The sequence below is a fragment of the Gopherus evgoodei genome, chromosome 11 (genome assembly GCF_007399415.2).
Source record: "Gopherus evgoodei ecotype Sinaloan lineage chromosome 11, rGopEvg1_v1.p, whole genome shotgun sequence".
Classification (NCBI taxonomy): Eukaryota; Metazoa; Chordata; order Testudines; family Testudinidae; genus Gopherus; species Gopherus evgoodei.
Window position 1 is genome coordinate 78,354,408 of NC_044332.1, and position 19,348 is coordinate 78,373,755.

The 19,348-nt window shown below is 48.6% G+C and overlaps 1 protein-coding gene across 3 annotated transcripts in view; it reads left to right on the forward strand.

Moving 5' to 3' along the window:
* The first annotated feature begins 479 nt into the window (after nt 1–479).
* Nucleotides 480–19,348, forward strand: part of ARPC2 (actin related protein 2/3 complex subunit 2) — a 35,361-nt gene continuing 16,492 nt past the window's right edge. For all 3 annotated transcript variants that reach the window (XM_030579655.1, XM_030579656.1, XM_030579654.1), the window contains exons 1-6: nt 480–646; nt 12,169–12,203; nt 13,365–13,477; nt 16,280–16,325; nt 16,947–17,133; nt 17,720–17,813. In XM_030579655.1, the coding sequence (XP_030435515.1) occupies nt 573–646; nt 12,169–12,203; nt 13,365–13,477; nt 16,280–16,325; nt 16,947–17,133; nt 17,720–17,813 (549 nt within the window). In that variant the 5' untranslated portion in view covers nt 480–572. The remainder of the gene's footprint in view (nt 647–12,168; nt 12,204–13,364; nt 13,478–16,279; nt 16,326–16,946; nt 17,134–17,719; nt 17,814–19,348) is intronic.

Here is a 19,348-nt window from a genome sequence, read left to right on the forward strand (position 1 = left end):
GCTAATTCGGATTCTGCAGGCTAGCCGGGATCCCGCGCGCTAATTCGGATTCTGCAGGCTAGCCGGGATCCCGTGCACACCAGCCGATCCTGTGCACTAATTCGGATTCTGTAGGCTAGTGGGGATCCCGTGCAGACCAGGTGATCCCGTGCACTAATTCGGATTCTGCAGGCTAGCCGGGATCCCGTGCACTAATTCGGATTCTGCAGGCTAGCTGGGATTCCGTGCAGACCAGGCGATCCCGTGCACTAATTCGGATTCTGCAGGCTAGCGGGGATCCCGTGCAGTAATTCGGATTCTGCAGGCTAGCCGGGATCCCGTGCAGACCAGGCGATCCCGTGCACTAATTCGGAATCTGCAGGCTAGCGGGGATCCCGCGCGCACGACCAGGACGCAACCGCCGGCCCAGGAGCCGCGCGCACCTGCCCGCCTCCGAGCGGAAGTGACGCGAGGGGGCGGGGCACAGAGCGGAAGCGGCGGCGCAGGCTCGGGCGGGTCCCCGGTGCGCGCAGCGGGCTCGGCTCCCTTCCCGGGCCTCGGTCCCTGAGACCCCCCCGCCCCCCGGCCCCGCCATGATCCTGCTCGAGGTCAACAACCGCATCGTGGAGGAGACGCTGGCGCTCAAGTTCGAGGGCGCGGCCGCCGGGTGAGGGGGGGGCGCCGGGTGTGGGGGAAGCGGGGGGTCGGGTCGGGGGCGGGGCGGGGGGGGCGCAGTGTGCAGGGGGCGGGGGAGGAGCTGAGGCGGAAGCGGGGGGTCGGGTCGGGGGCGGGGCGGGGGGGGCGCAGTGTGCAGGGGGGCGGGTCGGGTGAGGGGGGGTCCGGGGGGCGCCGGGTGAGGGGAGGGCCTGGGTCCGGGGGGCGCAGTGTGCAGGGGGCGGGGGAGGGGCTGAGGCGGAAGCGGGGGGTCGGGTCGGGGGCGGGGGGGGCGCAGTGTGCAGGGGGCGGGGGAGGGGCTGAGGCGGAAGCGGGGGGTCGGGGCGGGGGGCGGGGGGGCGCAGTGTGCAGGGGGTGGGGGAGGGGCTGAGGCGGAAGCGGGGGGCCGGGTGGGGGCGCAGTGTGCAGGGGGTGGGGAAGGGGCTGAGGTGGGGCCGGGGGAGGGGGGCTCCGAGGGTGGGGGCCCCAGAGCAGCCCCGGCCGGGGGGAGGCTGTGGCGGAGCCAGGGGCAGACACGCCGCCTGCCCGGGGTGCGGCACTTCCGCAGCCGCTGGGGCCGCGCCCTCCCCGGGGGTGGGTGCGAGGCAGGCGCCGCCCCGGGCCGAGCCCTGCCGGGCGGGGAAGGACGGCGGCCCGGGCGCTGGCCCCGCACGGGGGAACCTGCCGCTTCAGCCGGGGGGAGCGGGTGGGTCTCAGCAGCGCAGGCCAAGTGCCACCTGCCCCCGGTTACCTGAGCACTAGGGCCCGGGATTGCGTGGGCCACCGGCCCCTGATCCCCGTGTCTGAGGCCCGGCCCCTGGCCTGGCTCGGCTAGAGCACGGGCAGATCCAGGCAGCAGGGGCGCCTCCAGGCCGGGCCCCTCGTGTGGGCGAGCAGAAAGGGGGGTGATTTGTGCTGAGACTGTTGCTGATACGGCCCCTAGCGCGATGCAGTTACAGAAAAGCGCTGCTTCCGGGGTAGCTAGTCCCCTGCCTGTATGGGAATCTGCTAAACCGGTCTGAGCGCTTTTCTACTGGTATAGCTGCATCCACCTTGGGGGGCTTGTTCTGCATTATACTGCTACAGTTAAAGCCGTCCAACTCTTGTCTGCACAAGGCCCTGGAAAACCAGTGTTCGCACAGAAAGCGCTGGCGTTGTCTCTGAAGTGTGCTTCCCCTGTTAGTGGGGTGGAGTTGCCAGCCCACTTTCTGCACACTCACTGTGCATCATGCAGGAACGCTTGACAGGCCCCGTGTCAGGCTTGGGGGAAGGGACCTAGCCTCCTGTCTCTTCCACTTCTTGTCTATTACTCTAAGATTTCTTTGAAGAGATTTGCCTTGTGTATGCAGAATTGTGGTAACCTGTGCAAAGTGAGAGATGCTTTTTCCTACCGCCCGCACCCCCAGCTTTCAGACATTGCGTAGACCCTTACACACTAACATGCTCATCTTCGTCCACTTGTGATAAAATAGGAATCTGAATAGCCACCCAGCGTTGCTCAATCCCTGATTAGTTTTTGTAGACTGTAGAGTAACTGTAGTTCTAAACAAATTGCTTTTCTCCTTACAAACATCTAATGCAAGGAGTCTTGCCAAGACATGGCGACCCCATTATACACACAGCCCTCAGCTGACCCTGTTAAAGCGCAGCTATTGCCTAGCCTAGATGGTGCAAAATATTGTCCGTGAGAGGCGCTCTCTCAAAGTTTCTCATTTGCCATGAGGCTTCATACTGAGGAGCTCTTCCTGTTGGAGGGAGCTTGGAGGACATGGCACTGTTCTTGTCTAATAAAGCTATTACAGTCGAGGTAGCAGAGTACAGCCTTCAGAAATTCTGTTGCTTTGTACCACTAAAATCACCATGTTGCTCTTTCTGTAACAGTTGCAAGCCTGCAGATTTCTATTCTACTCTGCAATGAAGCACACATCTGCATTGGCCATACTTGCATGCAATACCGACTGTTTCTGGATTGGTTCCACTTATCTCAGTGACTTGGTTTGCTGATGTGGTGTCTGCCTTTACTTTATTATAATCTAAACACTGCTTTTGTTTTTAAAAATGTATCAAATAGACTTTATTTCTGTATCTTCTTTGTCCCTTGGTCATGGTGATAGAAGAAGTTGTAACTTCTGCATTTTTTTCCCTAGCTGATATTAAGGCACTCTTGTCCAGGCAAGCACAGGGCCAAGACAAGGATCTGAAACATGCAGGGATGTATTTTTGAAGCTGTCATGTTTCTTATAAGTCATATGGCATGGGTTTCAGTCTATGCCTTTATTAATTTGAGCTCTCAAAATGTGTTCCATTATTCAAAGTCAAACCACAACTCTGGTGTGTATCCTTTTGGAAAATGGATGATTGTCCACAACGATAGCTTAAAGCCTTGGGGTGGCACAGGTGGCATTTGCTTTATGCCATTTTAGCTATTTTTTGGGGGGGTATATCTTAGGAACCATTGCAGGATGGTCATGATGAGGGCAAAATCATGGGAATTCAGTAACAGGAGCAAATCAAGTCTGGACATCTGACCTGAAATAATCATTGTTTTCCCCCTTTAGTCCAGATAACCTGAACTGAGCAAGTGTGTGGTGAGAGCGGGCAGACTTGAACATACCCGCTATCATAGAGGCAGTTATGTCTAATGTTTAGAACACAGGACTGGGAATTGGAAAGCATGAGTTGTAATTCCAGCTTTGCCACTGATTTGCTATATGACCTTGGTCATGACACTTAACTTAGCTCTGTTTTCCCAGATGTAGAACAGGGATGATATCAACCTTGTGTAAAACTTTCAGAGCCTCAGATGAAAGATACTTTGCACTTCTATAGAATTATATTAGAACTTACTTCTGAAATCCAGCTTAGCTCCAGTTTAAGATATGTTTATAGTATCATTGGTGTACATAGCCGGACAGTAAGCTCCCTGCTCTGAGAAATGTACTGTGTAAAAGTGTGATCCTGCAAAATGTGAGTTCCATTTACTCCCATGGAAATTACCAGTGTGATAGGAACCTTAAAAGACAGATTAATAGCACTTTACAGGATAGGACCTTATGTGTCTCTTAAAAAAATCTTTCCTTTCCTTTCCTCTGGAGGATTTAAATTCTTGTTAAGAATTTACTGATCTGGTTTCATATAGTGCTGAGCTCTTCATTCTCACTCGAACCATGAGAGCTGCCAAGTTGAATGAGGTTCTTGATGGTTCATTACATCCACCCACCAGTATGCAAGAATCCCAGAATGTCAAGTCCTGCGTATTGTTTATAAAGAAAAACCCATGTAAATGATAGTATCTATGACTCCTTTGGCAGCCATGCCAAAAATGCAGCCATGCCGTCTTTAATGTTGGGTTTATAGAGCCTTTAAAGCTGTAGCCACACAATTTATTGCCCTTATTACTTCATACATGTCACTTTAACTCCTTCGTTGCTGGACACTGTTGCATCTTCTGCAGCAGAATGCTTCGGCATTTGTGCCCTACAGTGAGAAAGCAGCCCTGAGAGTAAAAGTGGTTATTGTTAACTATTTGCGTTTGCCCTCTCACCTTTAAAATGATTTTAAAACTGTTGGAACTCTGCAGGATGTCGTGGTTGGGAGTTTGTCTCAGACATGCTTCTGTTGAATAGTTAAAACGTCTTTGTGTTATTGTCTTAAATCATTTGAGCAGGAATTGCAGCAGAACCTGGATGTCTGACTTGGGTAACCTGTCCGTTTAGAATGTAAGCTTCTCCAGGCATGCACCATGTCTTGAACAGCCCCGAGCGCACCCTTGGTGGTTAATGAAGAAAAATGGGGGTCCTAGCCAGAGAACTAAATGTGTAGCCAAAGGTAGATATCAAATTGATGGCTTGGATCCCCAGGCTGTCCAGGGAAGGCTTGCAAGAGGTGACTGGGAAAGTGGATTTTTTTAAGCCTGGACTTAACTTATCAATTGGTTCTCTCATGGATCCCCCAGCAGACAGCACAAGGCCGGCAAGGTGAATGCTTGCAGTGTGTCTGCTGCGAACCAGAAAGGAAGTGCGTGTGGTTATGGTGCTATATGTGATGGAGCAATGCTCCAGATATGTTTCTTTGGCTGAGCTTTGTCCCAGTACTCTTAATACACTGAACGTCTGTTGTGCCTTTCAGCCAAGGAGCCCAGGGCATTTTATGAACAAGTTTCACACCAGGTTCATTTCTCCACCTTATAAATGAGGGGAAATGCTAGGATGGAGAGGTGACGTGGCCAAGGTCAAGGAGTGTCAGAGCTAGTAACAGAATTCAGAGCCCTTGACTCCCGGTCTCCGGCTGTAACCAGTAGATCATGCCTCCTTGCTTTGATCCTTCCCTAGGTGTAACGCAGGTCATTGTAAGCTGTATCAGGCCTCATGAGATGCTGTCTTACCCCTCTGTACATGGACCCCAGTGATTGCAAAGTGGTGCTCTGTCCTGTAGGGCAGCAGTTCTCAAGCAGTGGTCTGCAGCCTTCTGAGGGTTCTTGAGCCCTTTCAGGGGGTCGGTGGGGCCCCACTGCTGAAACCCTGAACCCTGGTGGGGGGTTCCCCCACTGGACTGAAGGTTCAACCTCCTCCTCCCTGCCACAGGAACTACAGGAGGCTGAAGCCCTGTCCCTGGTGCCTCCCTGTGGAGCTGAAAGCTCGAGCTCCCCATTCCTTCCCTGAAGTCAGAGTGGCAGGGAGCTGAAACCCCAAGCTTTGCCTGACCTCCTCCCGCTGAAGCCCTGAGCCCATAGGCAGAGTTCAGGGGGCATGAAGCTGTTTCCTCCCCCCAAATGGCAGTGCCTTACCCAGAGTGGGGCAGTCGTGGGGGCACTCACCCTCTGGCCAGATCGTAGGCGGGAAACTGGAGCCAGACAGAGAGGGGTAGCTGCTCCTCTGGCTGGTGGTGCCATGGAGTGGGCAGCTGTGGCATTCCCCCATCTGCTGCTGGCACTAGGGTTTGCGGCTGTTCCTCAGCTCCCAGCCCCCTTTGACTGCTGCTGCAGCCGGTCGGGGTTACCCACATGCGGACCTGGCTCTGGGACTGGCAGAGCCCTCGGAGAGCAGCCACTGGCACAGAGCCCCAGACAGGTGGGTGGCGCTCCCTCCCTGGACCCTGCTGTGCAGAGCTGGCTTGAGCCCTGCCGGCCCTTTTCTCCCCGCCCCAAAATAGAAGTCAAACTACACCTATGCCCAAGGGTTCCGCCCCTGGCCAGAGCCCTGAGTCATCGCCCGCTGAGCCTTGGCGTTTTATAGCATATTGAGGGGGGCCTCCGAAAGAAAAAGGTGGAGAACCCCAGTGTAAGGCTTTACACTTTGAAGGAGTTCCTTTTTATCCTTCAAAGTGGGAGATTAGAATACCTGTGCATCGCATAGCGCTGCCAGTACCCTCACTGGCCTTCGCTGGTTGGGCCAGGCATTTCAATTGTGAGCTGTGATCGTCTAGTCAGACTGTCAATGCCATTACTAGCCAAGTCTGCATTTGCACGTGCTCTTGATTAATATAGAAGACAAGAGGACAGTTTGAACAAGATTTATAATTATATCTTTCCTCTCTTTTTAAAAATTAATTATTGCTACATGTGGCTGCGAACATTTGTAGCCTGAGTAGTGAAGCTTCAGAACTTGGCACTTGTCCGAGTCAAAGCTGAGGAAGTGCTGTCAGATGAGGATTTGCTGTTACGTGCGTGTTGGAAGCTGCAGATCTTCTTGACGCTATAGTTCTGTAAGGAGTGAAAAATCTGATTTGGACTTCAACATGCATTAAGTGGAGTTAATGTAACATGCTAATAGATGAGCCAATGTAATAATCTTCTAGAAAAACCAGTTGAGGGAGGAAGTTGAGCAGGAAGAAATTGTTCCTGCCAGACCTCTTTTTGTATTCTTGCATCTAAGCACAGAGCACATGTTCTTGATGGAGGATTTAGTGAGTATTTGATTGCATGTGTGTAGGTTTGGACTTGATTAATATTAACGGTGTTGGGAAATGGACAACTGCCTTTGGTAGGAACTGCTGCCATTTTAGGTTCAGAGTTCAGATGGATTTGTCAATCAGGTCTGTCTTGTATTTAGAGTTAGTAACAAAAAAAGGGAGCTGATTGAATTATTTTTGGTGTGGGAGCCTTTCTTCTCTCTCTTTTAGGACAGAAGGTAGCAAAAAGAAAAGAGTGTTGTATTTTCCCAGCTCAGGTGAACTTGAGATAGCAACACAGGGATAAAGAGGAGCTCGTTATTCACTGTAGCAGAAGATGACGTACTGTTTGAAACCTTGCGGTTGTGGAAAAACTAGACAGGCTGACACCAGAGAGCTGTGTTCACTGGGGATAAGTGAACTCCAGTTCAGTGCCAAATTGAGTAAACTTGATTTTGAGGAACATGGTTCCACAATGTTAAGAGCTTCAGAGGGCAATACATGTTTACAGGCACAGGAAGGGAAAGCTGATGGTGGAAGAGCTGGATGCAGAGAGAGAAGGTCTTGGGTGGATGATGTGGTATTCTCCATGGATCAAAAGGACTATTTATCTACAAAGACATGAGCAGAGGGCTGTAGGGGCTGGCCTACCATGGTTGCAAACCTCCAGTAATGGATAAGAAGAAGAAGGTTCCACAGTGCAGGCCACCTGGATATGCAGTGATGCTGTAGGTACATACTGCTAGCTCCTGTAGTTGTGAATTTAAAGGAATCTCTTACTTAAGCAATGTGATGTATTTAAATGTAAGAATCTGAAAGGAGCTTTTATAATGGATTTTGCCAGCAATCTGCAGGAGAAATGCTGGATGCTGCTCATCATCTGTATGGCCAGGACTCATGATCCCAGCAACTTCACCTGTTGTATTTGGAGCCCATTTTAACCCGATAGTGTTGTGTGAGCACTTCCATTTTAATCCCCCGTTTCCAGTTGCTTGTACACTTCTGAAACGTTTAGCTGTGGGGCTGAAATTTTTTTAGACTTGATCTCTACGTTGAAATCTGGCAGGGAAACTCATTGAGAAATGCCTGTGAGTATTCCTTTTTCTACGGCCATTTAGGGCAAGGTGCAAAGTAAATGGCTACTCCCTTTTTAAGCAAAGGCTGCCTTGTTCACTACACGTATTGTGTATAGCATACTTTCCTGGACTCTGGTCCAGCATGCACAGGAGTAGTATACAGGCGCAGAAGATGTTACACTTATAGGTAAGGTTCTAGAAAATACTATTTCTCTGAGCTTGGCAAATGGTGTGTGATCATGTAATTAAAAACTGTTGTATTACCTATGCATGAGAGGGCAGAGTTGAGGTTGCATGTGCACCCTTAACTTCAGTATTTCCTGACTCTGGGGTGTGTAACTGTAACACCTTAAAGTTCCTTACTTGGGACTTTTGCTGAAATATTGCTAGTCCGCAATGTGCTATGCACATTATTCACAATATTTTGCTCCTGGCCACTAGGACCTCTTTGTTATGTTCACGGACCTCCCTTGAGCAGAACCACCCTGCCAGTCACCTTAAATTGTGTGGGGAGGAGATATGCACCAGTGGAATTTTTGTTTATCTGCTGTGGGCTGATACCTAGGAGCAGAGATTAATTTGATGTGACTTGGGAACTGCTCCCTACTCCAGAGCAGAAGTTATAATATAGAAGTGCCCTCTGAAGTGGAGTGGGAAGCAACTTCCAAAGACCCAGCTGGGAGCAGAGATTAGAGAGAGAGGTCAGCAAGTAGTAGTGATTTTTAAACTAAAAGATCTGCCTCAAGGCAGCTTGCATCACTTCTTCCAAGTGCTGTGTTATCTTTGCTGCTGCAGCAGTGCAAGAGATTGAGACTCTCCAGTTTTGTAATGAAGGAGGCTATTGCCTTTCACAGCTGCTAACTTAGAGTAAGAAGTGACATCTCATCATCATGACATTGCTAGTACCAGTGAGGGCTGGATAAGCCCACCAAATCCACTTGCACTTAGACCTCAGCAAAGCAATTATATGAATTACACTCAGCCCTAGCTTTAATGCCTTTCATTGCATCAGTCTTGCTGTATGTCTGTGCTGAGCTTGGCACACCTTGCTGCATTCCTGGGTCTCCGCAGCAATGATTGAAATGGAGCTGTCTGCAAACAGAGCAGATGGCAGGGCAAAGCAGTGGCTTTTATCATGCAAAAAATCCATTAACATTGTTCAGCTCTGAAACAAGGGATGAAAACAAATTCCAAACCACTGCTCTCTCTCCAGCCTTTATGTAATTTCCCCAATATGCCAAGGTGTGCCTAGCAGCTGCCAGTGTGTTCTTGCCTACAGCGAGCAAGATTCAACAAAAGAGCAAACATCTAGAGTGGGGCAACCTGGTTGTGACCACAGACACCCTGAAAGACCTGTTTGTGTAGATGCCAGCTTGATTTATTTGCCGAATTGGGCCTTTTGCATCATTACTTTGATACAACTGGGTGAGGATGAAAGCCAGACGCCTTCACTTGAGGTTTCTTTGGTCCTGATATTTTAAGCAGTGTTTTTCATAATCTTATTTGCACCAAGTCCAGTAGTGGCTACTAGAGTCTCTTTTTAAAATAAGCAGACATATACCACAAAATGGATGAACGTCAGTCCCCAAATTGTGTGCAGTGTTGTTGTCGCTCTGTCAGTCCCAGGATACTAGAGAGACAAAATAGGGGGGTTAGTATCTTTTATTGGGCCTACTTCTGCAGTTTAGAACTCTGTGTATGCTCGAAAGCTTGTCTCTCTCACCAACAGATGTTAGTTCAATAAAAGATATCACCAACCCCCCATGGTCCCTCTAATCTCCTAATTGTTTACCTTGTTTGTCCCCTATAGAATTCCCTGCCCATACCTTACTGCTACCTTTGTATTTCTTCCCGGCAGAGAATGCCACCTTAGTGGCTATGGTTTCAACAGCACTCCTCAGGATGCAGAGGCAGCAAGCAAACCACTTCTCATGGATCATAGCAAGTTCACCCTTCATAAGCACTCAGTTCCATCAGAGTAGTTAGTGCCAGTTTAACTCCCTCGCCTGGAGAAATGCAACCTTTTAGGGTTTTGTTGTTAAGCTTTTAAGCTTAGAGCGTCTGAAGGTAAAGTGAAATATTTTAAATGTTTAGATTTGTTTGGGATCCTAAATTACAAACAGAATGCCTGGGTACAGTTTAAATTTATGCGATGAAACACACATTTGAAAAGCTTCCTGTTCTGTTCACCTACCAGGATCCAAGCTCAGAGGAAGGGTCTTTCTGTGGCATTGCCAACACCTAAAGTACTGTAAGGGCTGCAGTTCCATGCCATCTTTACATGGTTATGATGATGTCCATGCTTGCTGGGGGACCACCGACTCTGGAACTGTCATCTTGGGAGGCTAAAAATAATTTTTTTTTTGTTTTTAAAATGCATTTCTTAGTAACGTTAAGGCTACACATGCATTGTGAATTGCTTAGGATCTCAGACTCCGATGCAGAATTCTGGTATCTATTAATAGACTATGAATAATATCATACTAAAATGGCAAGATTGTTTTCAAAAGCTGGGTATAGCGGTTGAGGTAAAATCATTGCTCACCATGAGAGTGATGGGGAGATGGCGAAGTACAGAACTCTTGTCAGTAACATCTTTCCTAGGCCATGTCTACATCTAAAATTTTGCAGCGCTGGTTGTTACAGCTGTATTAGTACAGCTGTATAGGGCCAGCGCTGCAGAGTGGCCACACTTACAGCAACCAGCGCTGCAAGTGGTGTTAGATGTGGCCACACTGCAGCGCTGTTGGGCGGCTTCAAGGGGGGTTCCGGGACGAGAGAGCAAACCGGGAAAGGAAACCAGCTTCGCCGCGGTTTGCTCTCTCGGTCCCGGAGCCAGCCAGCAAACCGCAGGGAAGGAGACCTGCTTGCTCGGGGTTCCGGGACCGAGAGAGCAAACCGGGAACGCCGCGGTTTGCTCTCTCGGTCCCGGAGCCAGCCAGCAAACCGCAGGGAAGGAGACCTGCTTGCTCGGGGTTCCGGGACCGAGAGAGCAAACCGGGAACGCCGCGGTTTGCTCTCTCGGTCCCGGAGCCACCCAGCAAACCGCAGGGAAGGAGACCTGCTTGCTCGGGGTTCCGGGACCGAGAGAGCAAACCGCGGCGAAGCTGGTTTCCTTTCCCGGTTTGCTCTCTCGGTCCCGGAGCCAGCCAGCAAACCGCAGGGAAGGAGACCTGCTTGCTCGGGGTTCCGGGACCGAGAGAGCAAACCGGGAACACCGCGGTTTGCTCTCTCGGTCCCGGAGCCAGCCAGCAAACCGCAGGGAAGGAGACCTGCTTGCTCGGGGTTCCGGGACCGAGAGAGCAAACCGGGAACGCCGCGGTTTGCTCTCTCGGTCCCGGAGCCACCCAGCAAACCGCAGGGAAGGAGACCTGCTTGCTCGGGGTTCCGGGACCGAGAGAGCAAACCGCGGCGAAGCTGGTTTCCTTTCCCGGTTTGCTCTCTCGGTCCCGGAGCCAGCCAGCAAACCGCAGGGAAGGAGACCTGCTTGCTCGGGGTTCCGGGACCGAGAGAGCAAACCGGGAACGCCGCGGTTTGCTCTCTCGGTCCCGGAGCCAGCCAGCAAACCGCAGGGAAGGAGACCTGCTTGCTCGGGGTTCCGGGACCGAGAGAGCAAACCGGGAACGCCGCGGTTTGCTCTCTCGGTCCCGGAGCCACCCAGCAAACCGCAGGGAAGGAGACCTGCTTGCTCGGGGTTCCGGGACCGAGAGAGCAAACCGCGGCGAAGCTGGTTTCCTTTCCCGGTTTGCTCTCTCGGTCCCGGAGCCAGCCAGCAAACCGCGGGGAAGGAGACCTGCTTGCTCGGGGTTCCGGGACCGAGAGAGCAAACCGGGAACGCCGCGGTTTGCTCTCTCGGTCCCGGAGCCAGCCAGCAAACCGCAGGGAAGGAGACCTGCTTGCTCGGGGTTCCGGGACCGAGAGAGCAAACCGCGGCGTTCCCGGTTTGCTCTCTCGGTCCCGGAACCCCGAGCAAGCAGGTCTCCTTCCCTGCGGTTTGCTGGCTGGCTCCGGGACCGAGAGAGCAAACCGGGAAAGGAAACCAGCTTCGCCGCGGTTTGCTCTCTCGGTCCCGGAACCCCGAGCAAGCAGGTCTCCTTCGCTGCGGTTTGCTGGGTGGCTCCGGGACCGAGAGAGCAAACCGGGAAAGGAAACCAGCTTGATTACCAGAGGCTTCCTCCTTCCACGGAGGTCAAGAAAAGCGCTGGTAACTGTCTACATTGGATTACCAGCGCTGGATCACCAGCGCTGGATCCTCTACACCCGAGACAAAACGGGAGTACGGCCAGCGCTGCAAACAGGGAGTTGCAGCGCTGGTGGTGCCCTGCAGATGTGTACACCTCCTAAGTTGCAGCGCTGTAACCCCCTCACCAGCGCTGCAACTTTCTGATGTAGACAAGCCCCTAATTGAATAGTATTAAGGAGTTATACAGTTGGGGCTTTCAGAAAAAGCCACTTCTCCTAATCAGAAACGTGGACCTGTGACTTTTTAAAACGAGTAAACCCATGTTTCTGTACAATTTTAAGGGGGCTGTGATTTGATTTTTGACATCGGATGTTTTCTGTTCTTTAGGAACAAACCAGAGGCAGTAGAAGTAACATTTGCAGGTACGTTTCACAACATTTTCATCTCTTTTAAAAAATTCAATCTTGTGTGGCCTGACTATCGCAATGTCTGGTGTACTCAAATTCACCTAACACCACATGGAGAGGGTTGTTTCATTGACAAACCTGCGCTTTTATGTGCATATGCCACACAATATATTTGGTAGGCTTTCCTGTTGGCTGAATCATTTAAAGAACTGGGCTTGGAATTGGTTAGGCTCTTTTCTCCATCCGTCCTCCTCACCTGATGCACTTGCCCAGTGACAATGAATTAAATGGTCACAACACTTCTAAAGTGAATGAACTAAATGCTTGTAACTTGTTTACCCTATGTGCCAGGATGTTTCATGCCCATAATGGCATGTGTAATGAGGTATGTAACACCCATCTGGATGTAGCAGATAGGAGTCTGATTTAGGATGATAAGCCCTCAAATGGCCAAGATAAACTGAAAGCCTGTTCCCTGTAGCTTAGTCTCCAATGAGATGGGATTTAATTTGAAAACTATAAGTGAGTATTCATCATGCAGTTCAAATTTTAGGTTCCAATTACCAGTTAGAGTTGTACTGCTCTGTGGAGAAACCCAATTTAAGCAGAGCTTTTAAATTAAACAAAACAAAGGCCTTACAGCCCATTCTGCCTTCTGAACCAAAGCGGGAGCCTTGGAAAAAACTGCCCAGGGACTCTACTGCTGCACTGACTGCTCTCTTCTTAAGCGCTTCCAGCTGCTCGTCAGGCTTTCGAATTCCCCACTTTCAGATATTTGTAAGCCACATAGTGCAGTGTGTGTCAGACCTGTGGGTGCCAGTGGCAACCCTCACGCCAAGTGGAGAGACAGAAGTTAACCATCTGAGATCTCTTCGGCTCAATATGCTTGTATGGATTCAGGATGTGGCAGATTTGTCAGTGACAGTTGAAACAAGACTGAGCTAAACTTTACCTTGGGATACAAAGTTGTCAGGGATCATTGGTGTCTTTGTTACTAATCTCCAGTAGTCCTCATAACTTTCCTTAATTACAGACTACTGTGTTCGAGGGCCCTGTAATATGGGAGATCTTTATACCATACAGTTCCTATTTTGAAAAACATTCGTATTATGCAATGCTTTGGAACTAAGGAATTACATGAGTTCCTAACCTCCCTCTCCTCTGCTTCCTTCCAAGATTTCGATGGAGTCCTTTATCATATTTCCAACCCCAATGGAGACAAGACAAAAGTGATGATCAGTATTTCTCTGAAATTCTACAAAGAGCTACAGGAACATGGTGCTGATGAGGTGAGTGGCCACATTTCCGGTTTTCCCTTTCTTCCTGGGATTGTAGGCCTTGATCCTGCGCACACTTTCTGTTGTATGTACTTGACTGCCATGAGGGGCCTCACTGACTACGATGGATCAAGGTCCTACCAAGGCCCTGCAGGTTAGAAAAGTGTCTGTAAAGTTGCACCACATAATAGACACCGTGTTACTCCCATCGCCAACACAGAGTGTGCACAATTCTGGAAGAACAGGCTGAATTCTGTTTCTATCGATATATGATAAGTTCCAGTTAGAGCCTTTGTTACTGATGAAAGCATGAGAGGTAGAAGAGCACAGCTGATTTTTCAGATTCCCCTATGGCGTGTAGGGCACCAACAGTTAGAAATAGCCTCTTGTAAACTGAACTCACTTGCTAAGGAAGTCAGAGTGTGAATAAATATGGAATCCCACAGTGTTGATTTTCTCAGTCTAACCACACTTTGAAGCAAATGAAAGGCTGCCTCGTTCCGCTTTTGTAGCAGGTTTAGTTCCTGTTCAACTGTGCTAATGCTGCAGAGAGCCATTTATGGTAGAAAAAAGAGGCCTTTATGAACATGTGTGTGTTGTGGTTGGATCTTGAAGCAGGAAGTATGACTCAGTTCCTGAATTAGTTTTCAAATCTCCTCCTGTTACCTAATGGGGTTCATGCCGCACGTCTCAGCAGAGAGACGTGCAGCACTTTACCTTTGGGTGTCTTCTGTTGGTTTTTCCTGTGAAAATAGGGGGAAATTGCTCATAATTCTTGGAGTTACTTATGCATGGCTGGAAAGTGTCTCAAACCTAGAGAATTCCGAGAGTTTGAATGGTCAGACTGTGCTTGAATAAGTACGAGTGGTTTGATGATCTTGTTACTGCCTTCTAGCGACATTGTTCAGGAATACTCCGTTTGTTTAGCCATGGGGTGCAGTGGGAACTTACTGACAGCCAGAGGACCACACTTAACCAGTGTGTAAAGGAGCAGGTTGATGCTGCCCTTCCCTTCAATACAGAAGGTGCAGCCTGTGGAAACTACAGGTTCCCAGAAGCCTTGTCTGCATTTAACTTTTTATTAAAATCTCCCATCAGTGCAATCCACTAGTGATCACAACGCTGGCAGCGCTAGTGTAGACCAACTGCCAGCGTTTTTACTCCATGTGGCTTAGAGCCGCTCTGAGCCAGGGCTACCCTGTCCGTAGTAAATATGCCAAACAACCATTCTGACAATTGCATTACAGCGCTGGTGAGAGATTTTAATATGAAGTTCTGCGTAGATGCAGCTGGAGCGTCATGTTCCATCTTCACCCACGCAGCTATGTGGGATCTGTAGTCCCTGTGGGTTGCACTTCCATTTGGAAGGTTAGGGCCTCATTTCTGGCTCCCCCAATATAGATTCTCAATGTATTTCTTCATGAGAGGGAGAATTACGATATTTTTTAAAATACAAATATACGTGTTGGTTTCCAAATCACTAACTAAATCCATCACGCGCTTGTACTTGGAAAGGATAATTCCATTTTAAAATAAAAATCATTTAAATAATTAGTTTGTCTTTTGCAGAAGACTAGATTTAGTGTCCTCTGCTGCAGTTGGTGGTCTCGCCAGCACCCTGGATGGCATGAGGAGTGCAGACTGGCTGTTCCCATCGCAGCTTAAATATCTGCATTGTCCTCAGCTGATCACTGAATGTGGGTGTTGGCGTGCAACAATCACTTAATCCTTGATGCAAAGTCCGTTAGCAGATAGTCAGCTAAATGTTGTCTTCAGTCATGCAAAATCAGGGCCCTGTGCACTAGGTGGCATAATGGGACCAATTTCTGCAGCAAGCACCCCTAAATTTAGCTGCAGTGTTCATTTATTCTGTTGCTATGAAATGCTTCTCATTCCCAGCTCCCTACAGCTCTTAGTTGAAAATAGTCACTGATGTGAAATTCAGCACCCATTACTTTTGAAGATACCTTCTTTCGCTCTGCGGTCTAGATGGCTCAGCTCCTGGGATGTTATCCAAGCAGCTTGGCACAGAACCTCCCTCCCCCAGCCCCATATGTGCCAGGGAATGGGGGCGAGGAAGGATTGGCTTATAGCTGGCTTCAGTGGGTAATCTCCCTCGCTGCTGCACTATTCTTTAGCTTCTGTGCTTCTGGTTTGCCCCTTCCTCTCTGGTTGCCCAGCCCCTGCTGCCTGACCTATGGAACCGTGGAGAGATCATGCATTGTAATCGGCTACCCCTCTGAGGAACTGCAGAGCAAGGTGTGGGTGCAGGCCGAGGAGACAGAAAACAAAAACAAAATGGTGAATTTTACACCTTGGAATCACGGCATTCCCAGAGCTCTCCTTGAGATGAATAAGGCAGTTCACATCTCTTCGAGCTATTGTCTGAAGCAGGCAGGTGTTGCTGAATTGATTTGGGCTTGATTCAGGTTTTCAAGATTATCTCTGCCACTGTAAAGGCTAGACCTTTTTTTAAAATGAAAGTTTTGATTCTGGACAGCAGTTCCGCACCAGAGTCCATAGCTGAGGAACCATAGTCTACATGGGAGGCCTGTTCCAAGTATAGGTGGAAGCTAGTTCTGTAAAACATGGAAGCCTGAGACTAATTTTCAGTGAGGCCAGCCACAGGCTTGTTCAGGCTCTGCATGCAGAAGCCCATTATTTGGGGTTTTGGCTGAAGACCAGACATGGCCTAAACCAGGGTCCAGATAGCTGATGCAGGGCCTTTGAAAAAAGGGAGAAAGTGTTAGGGAAAAGAGCAGAATGTGCTGGGAGGAGAAGACTTACACTGCCGATGTTTTGTCTGTTTCCTAGTTATTGAAGAGAGTGTATGGAAACTTCTTGGTAAACCCAGAAGCAGGTAAGCCTGAATATAATGAAATTTTTTTTAAAATGTGTGCAGACAGCAACGGTGACCCTTGCTGCTTTATAAATGAGGTTCCGAGGAGCACTGCGCTTTGACACAGTTGGGCTCTTAGTGCAAGGCATTTAAAACAACCCCCCAAAAAATCAAGGTGGGTTGGGTACAGCAGGGCAGAGTGTGTTTCCACCCCCGAGAGAGCCTCCATTCCTCACAATAGGGATTTTTGTTCTGTGTGATAAGACTGACACACATTTAATGAGATTCAGAAAACCATGGTTACTTGTAACAACCTCTCTTCCTACTGACTCATTACAAAATTTAGGAGCAGGAACTACTGAGCTTCTGCCTTTGAGATGGGGAAAGAAAGCTTAATCTTACCATGGCCCCCTCTGAGTTCAGTTCGGTGACCGCTCCCTCCTCTGGGTTAGGAGGTGTCACACACTGACATTAGTGGGGTCCCATGCCCTTTAGTGCTTCGGAAGGGGTGAGAAGAAGGAAACAACCTACAAGCTAATGTGGAGGGGTTTGCACAGTAGGATTTTGATTCTGAAAGTGTCTAACTTCTCTTATTTAAGTAGGATTATAAATGGTTAAAGATGGGTTAACCTCCCTTTCCAGGTTACAACGTCTCTTTGCTATATGACCTGGAGAACCTTCCTGCAGCCAAGGATTCCATTGTGCACCAAGCTGGCATGCTGAAGCGGAACTGCTTTGCCTCTGTCTTCGAGAAGTATTTCAAATGCCAGGAAGAGGGGAAGGATGGGGAGAAGAGAGCTGTCATCCATTACAGGGACGATGAGACGATGTAAGCATGCAGAGTGCATCCTCTGTCCTGCCGATCCCAAAGCATTTATCAGCACAGGAAAGTTCTGCCTGGCAGTGTTTAAATCTGCTCCAGGGCTTTGTGTTCAAACGTGTAGGAAATACTGTGGTAAGCTGTGAAGTCCCCAGTGTTTTATGCGGTGGCTTGCTTATCCTTCAGCCTGTCAGTGGTGTGTAGCTAAGACAACACATGTCCATCTGACTGACAGATTTAATACCAAATGACCTATTAGTGACATCACTTTTTTACTGTGCGGGACAATGGAGTTTGACACTCAAATGTTATGCCTTGTTCCCTGTGGAATGTTCAAGTTTCCAGGGCCAAGGGGGGATTTGATATGTTCCAGCAGCTGGCCCTGCATATGGCCAGTATTTCTTGTAGTTACTACAGTTCTCTCCATGGAGCCCATCTTGTGACTTATCACAAGAATACGCTGACACAGATCACCTGGTGGCTGTGCCTCATTCATCTGGGTTATATGTGGCAGCAGCAAACTGTTTTGCAAGCTGTGTGTGTTCCAGATGTGAAGTTTTAAGCCTGTCCTCACAGTGGCTTGGTTTTCCTCCAGGTACGTTGAATCAAAGAAGGACCGCGTCACGGTTGTGTTCAGCACAGTATTTAAGGACGACGACGACGTGGTGATTGGAAAGGTGTTCATGCAGGTATGGAACCTGAAGGACATCGAGTTGTTTATAGGTGTTTATAAATGGCAACATCCAGAAATATACACACCTCTTCTGTAAGTAGAATCACAGAACAAGTAGATACTGAACAGAAGTGAGATCGCTGGGGGCTTAAGGCATGTCACTGCTGCACAGCAGCCTATGCTCTGTGGGACAGAACTCCACTGGATGGCCGTATCATGTTAATGAGCTTAGACAGTATCTCTTCTAATCTGGTCTGTCGTGTTGGTGTCTTTAATTATTGAATTCCTTGCTGGCTTAACGTAGTTGATCATATTACATATTTACGAAACTCCTTTCATCACAAAATACTTCAGCATACACACAGTTCCACTGAAATGCAGCCACCCACGGTGTGAGTTTCAGCAGTAGCCGGCTAGAAGTCAGCACTTTGGGGGAAGGCTGAATTTTGACAGAGGACATCAGAGCAAACCTTTGTTTTATTGTGTAATTCTGAAAGCTTAGAGGAAATGAATTTTTTCTTTGCTTATATATGGCTTGAATAAATACAGATTTACAGAACCTAGCATGCAAATGTATTGTCTTATACGACAAGAATAAATCATGCATGCAAGTCGTGCATCAAAGTCGTGACATGGGCTACAAAAGCAATAAAAATAAGGTATTGAAAATTTTAATAAATGTGGGGGAGGAGTGTGCTGAAAATACTCCTTGCCTGGGCGCCGTTTTGTCTAGGGGTGGTCCTGCCTCAGTGGATCAGTGTTATGCTACATTCAGGAATCTGGCTGTTTTCTTCTTTGTGTCAAGAATGAATCCTTTTAAAGCATTTAGCTTCTCTCAATAAAAACATTGCTCAAGGGAATGCTATAGCCAACACAGTTGATATTAACAGCAAGGGGGAAGAAATACAAGCCAACATGGGAAAAGAATGGGTTAAAGAATATTTAGACAAGTCAAATGTATTCAGGTTGGCAGGGCCTGATGAAATTCATTCGACGGTACTTCGGGAACTAACTGCAGCAATCTCAGAACCATTAGCAATTATCTTTGAGAACTCCTGGAGGACTGGTGAGGCTAGAGGACTGGAGAAGGGCAAACAAAATTCCTACTTGTAAAAAGGGGAACAGAAGATCTGGGGAATTCTAGATCAGTCAGCTGAACGTCGATATCTGGAAAGATACTGGAACAATTTATTAATACATTTGTAAGCAGCTAGAGTTTAATAGGGTTCTAAGGACTAGCCAGCGTGGATTTGTCAAGAACAAATCATGCCAAACCAAGCTCATTTCCTTCTTTAACAGGGTCTCTGGCCTAGTGAATGGGGGAAAGCAGTAGCCATGATTTATCTTGATTTTAGGTTTCAGAGTTGCAGCAGTGTTAGTCTATATCCGCAAAAAGAACAGGAGGACTTGTGGCACCTTAGAGACTAACACATTTATTTGAGCATAAGCTTTTGTGGACTACAGCCCACTTCTTCAGATGGACAGAATGGAACATATAGTAAGGAGATATATATACATACAGAAATGAAAAGGTGGAAGTAGCCATATTAA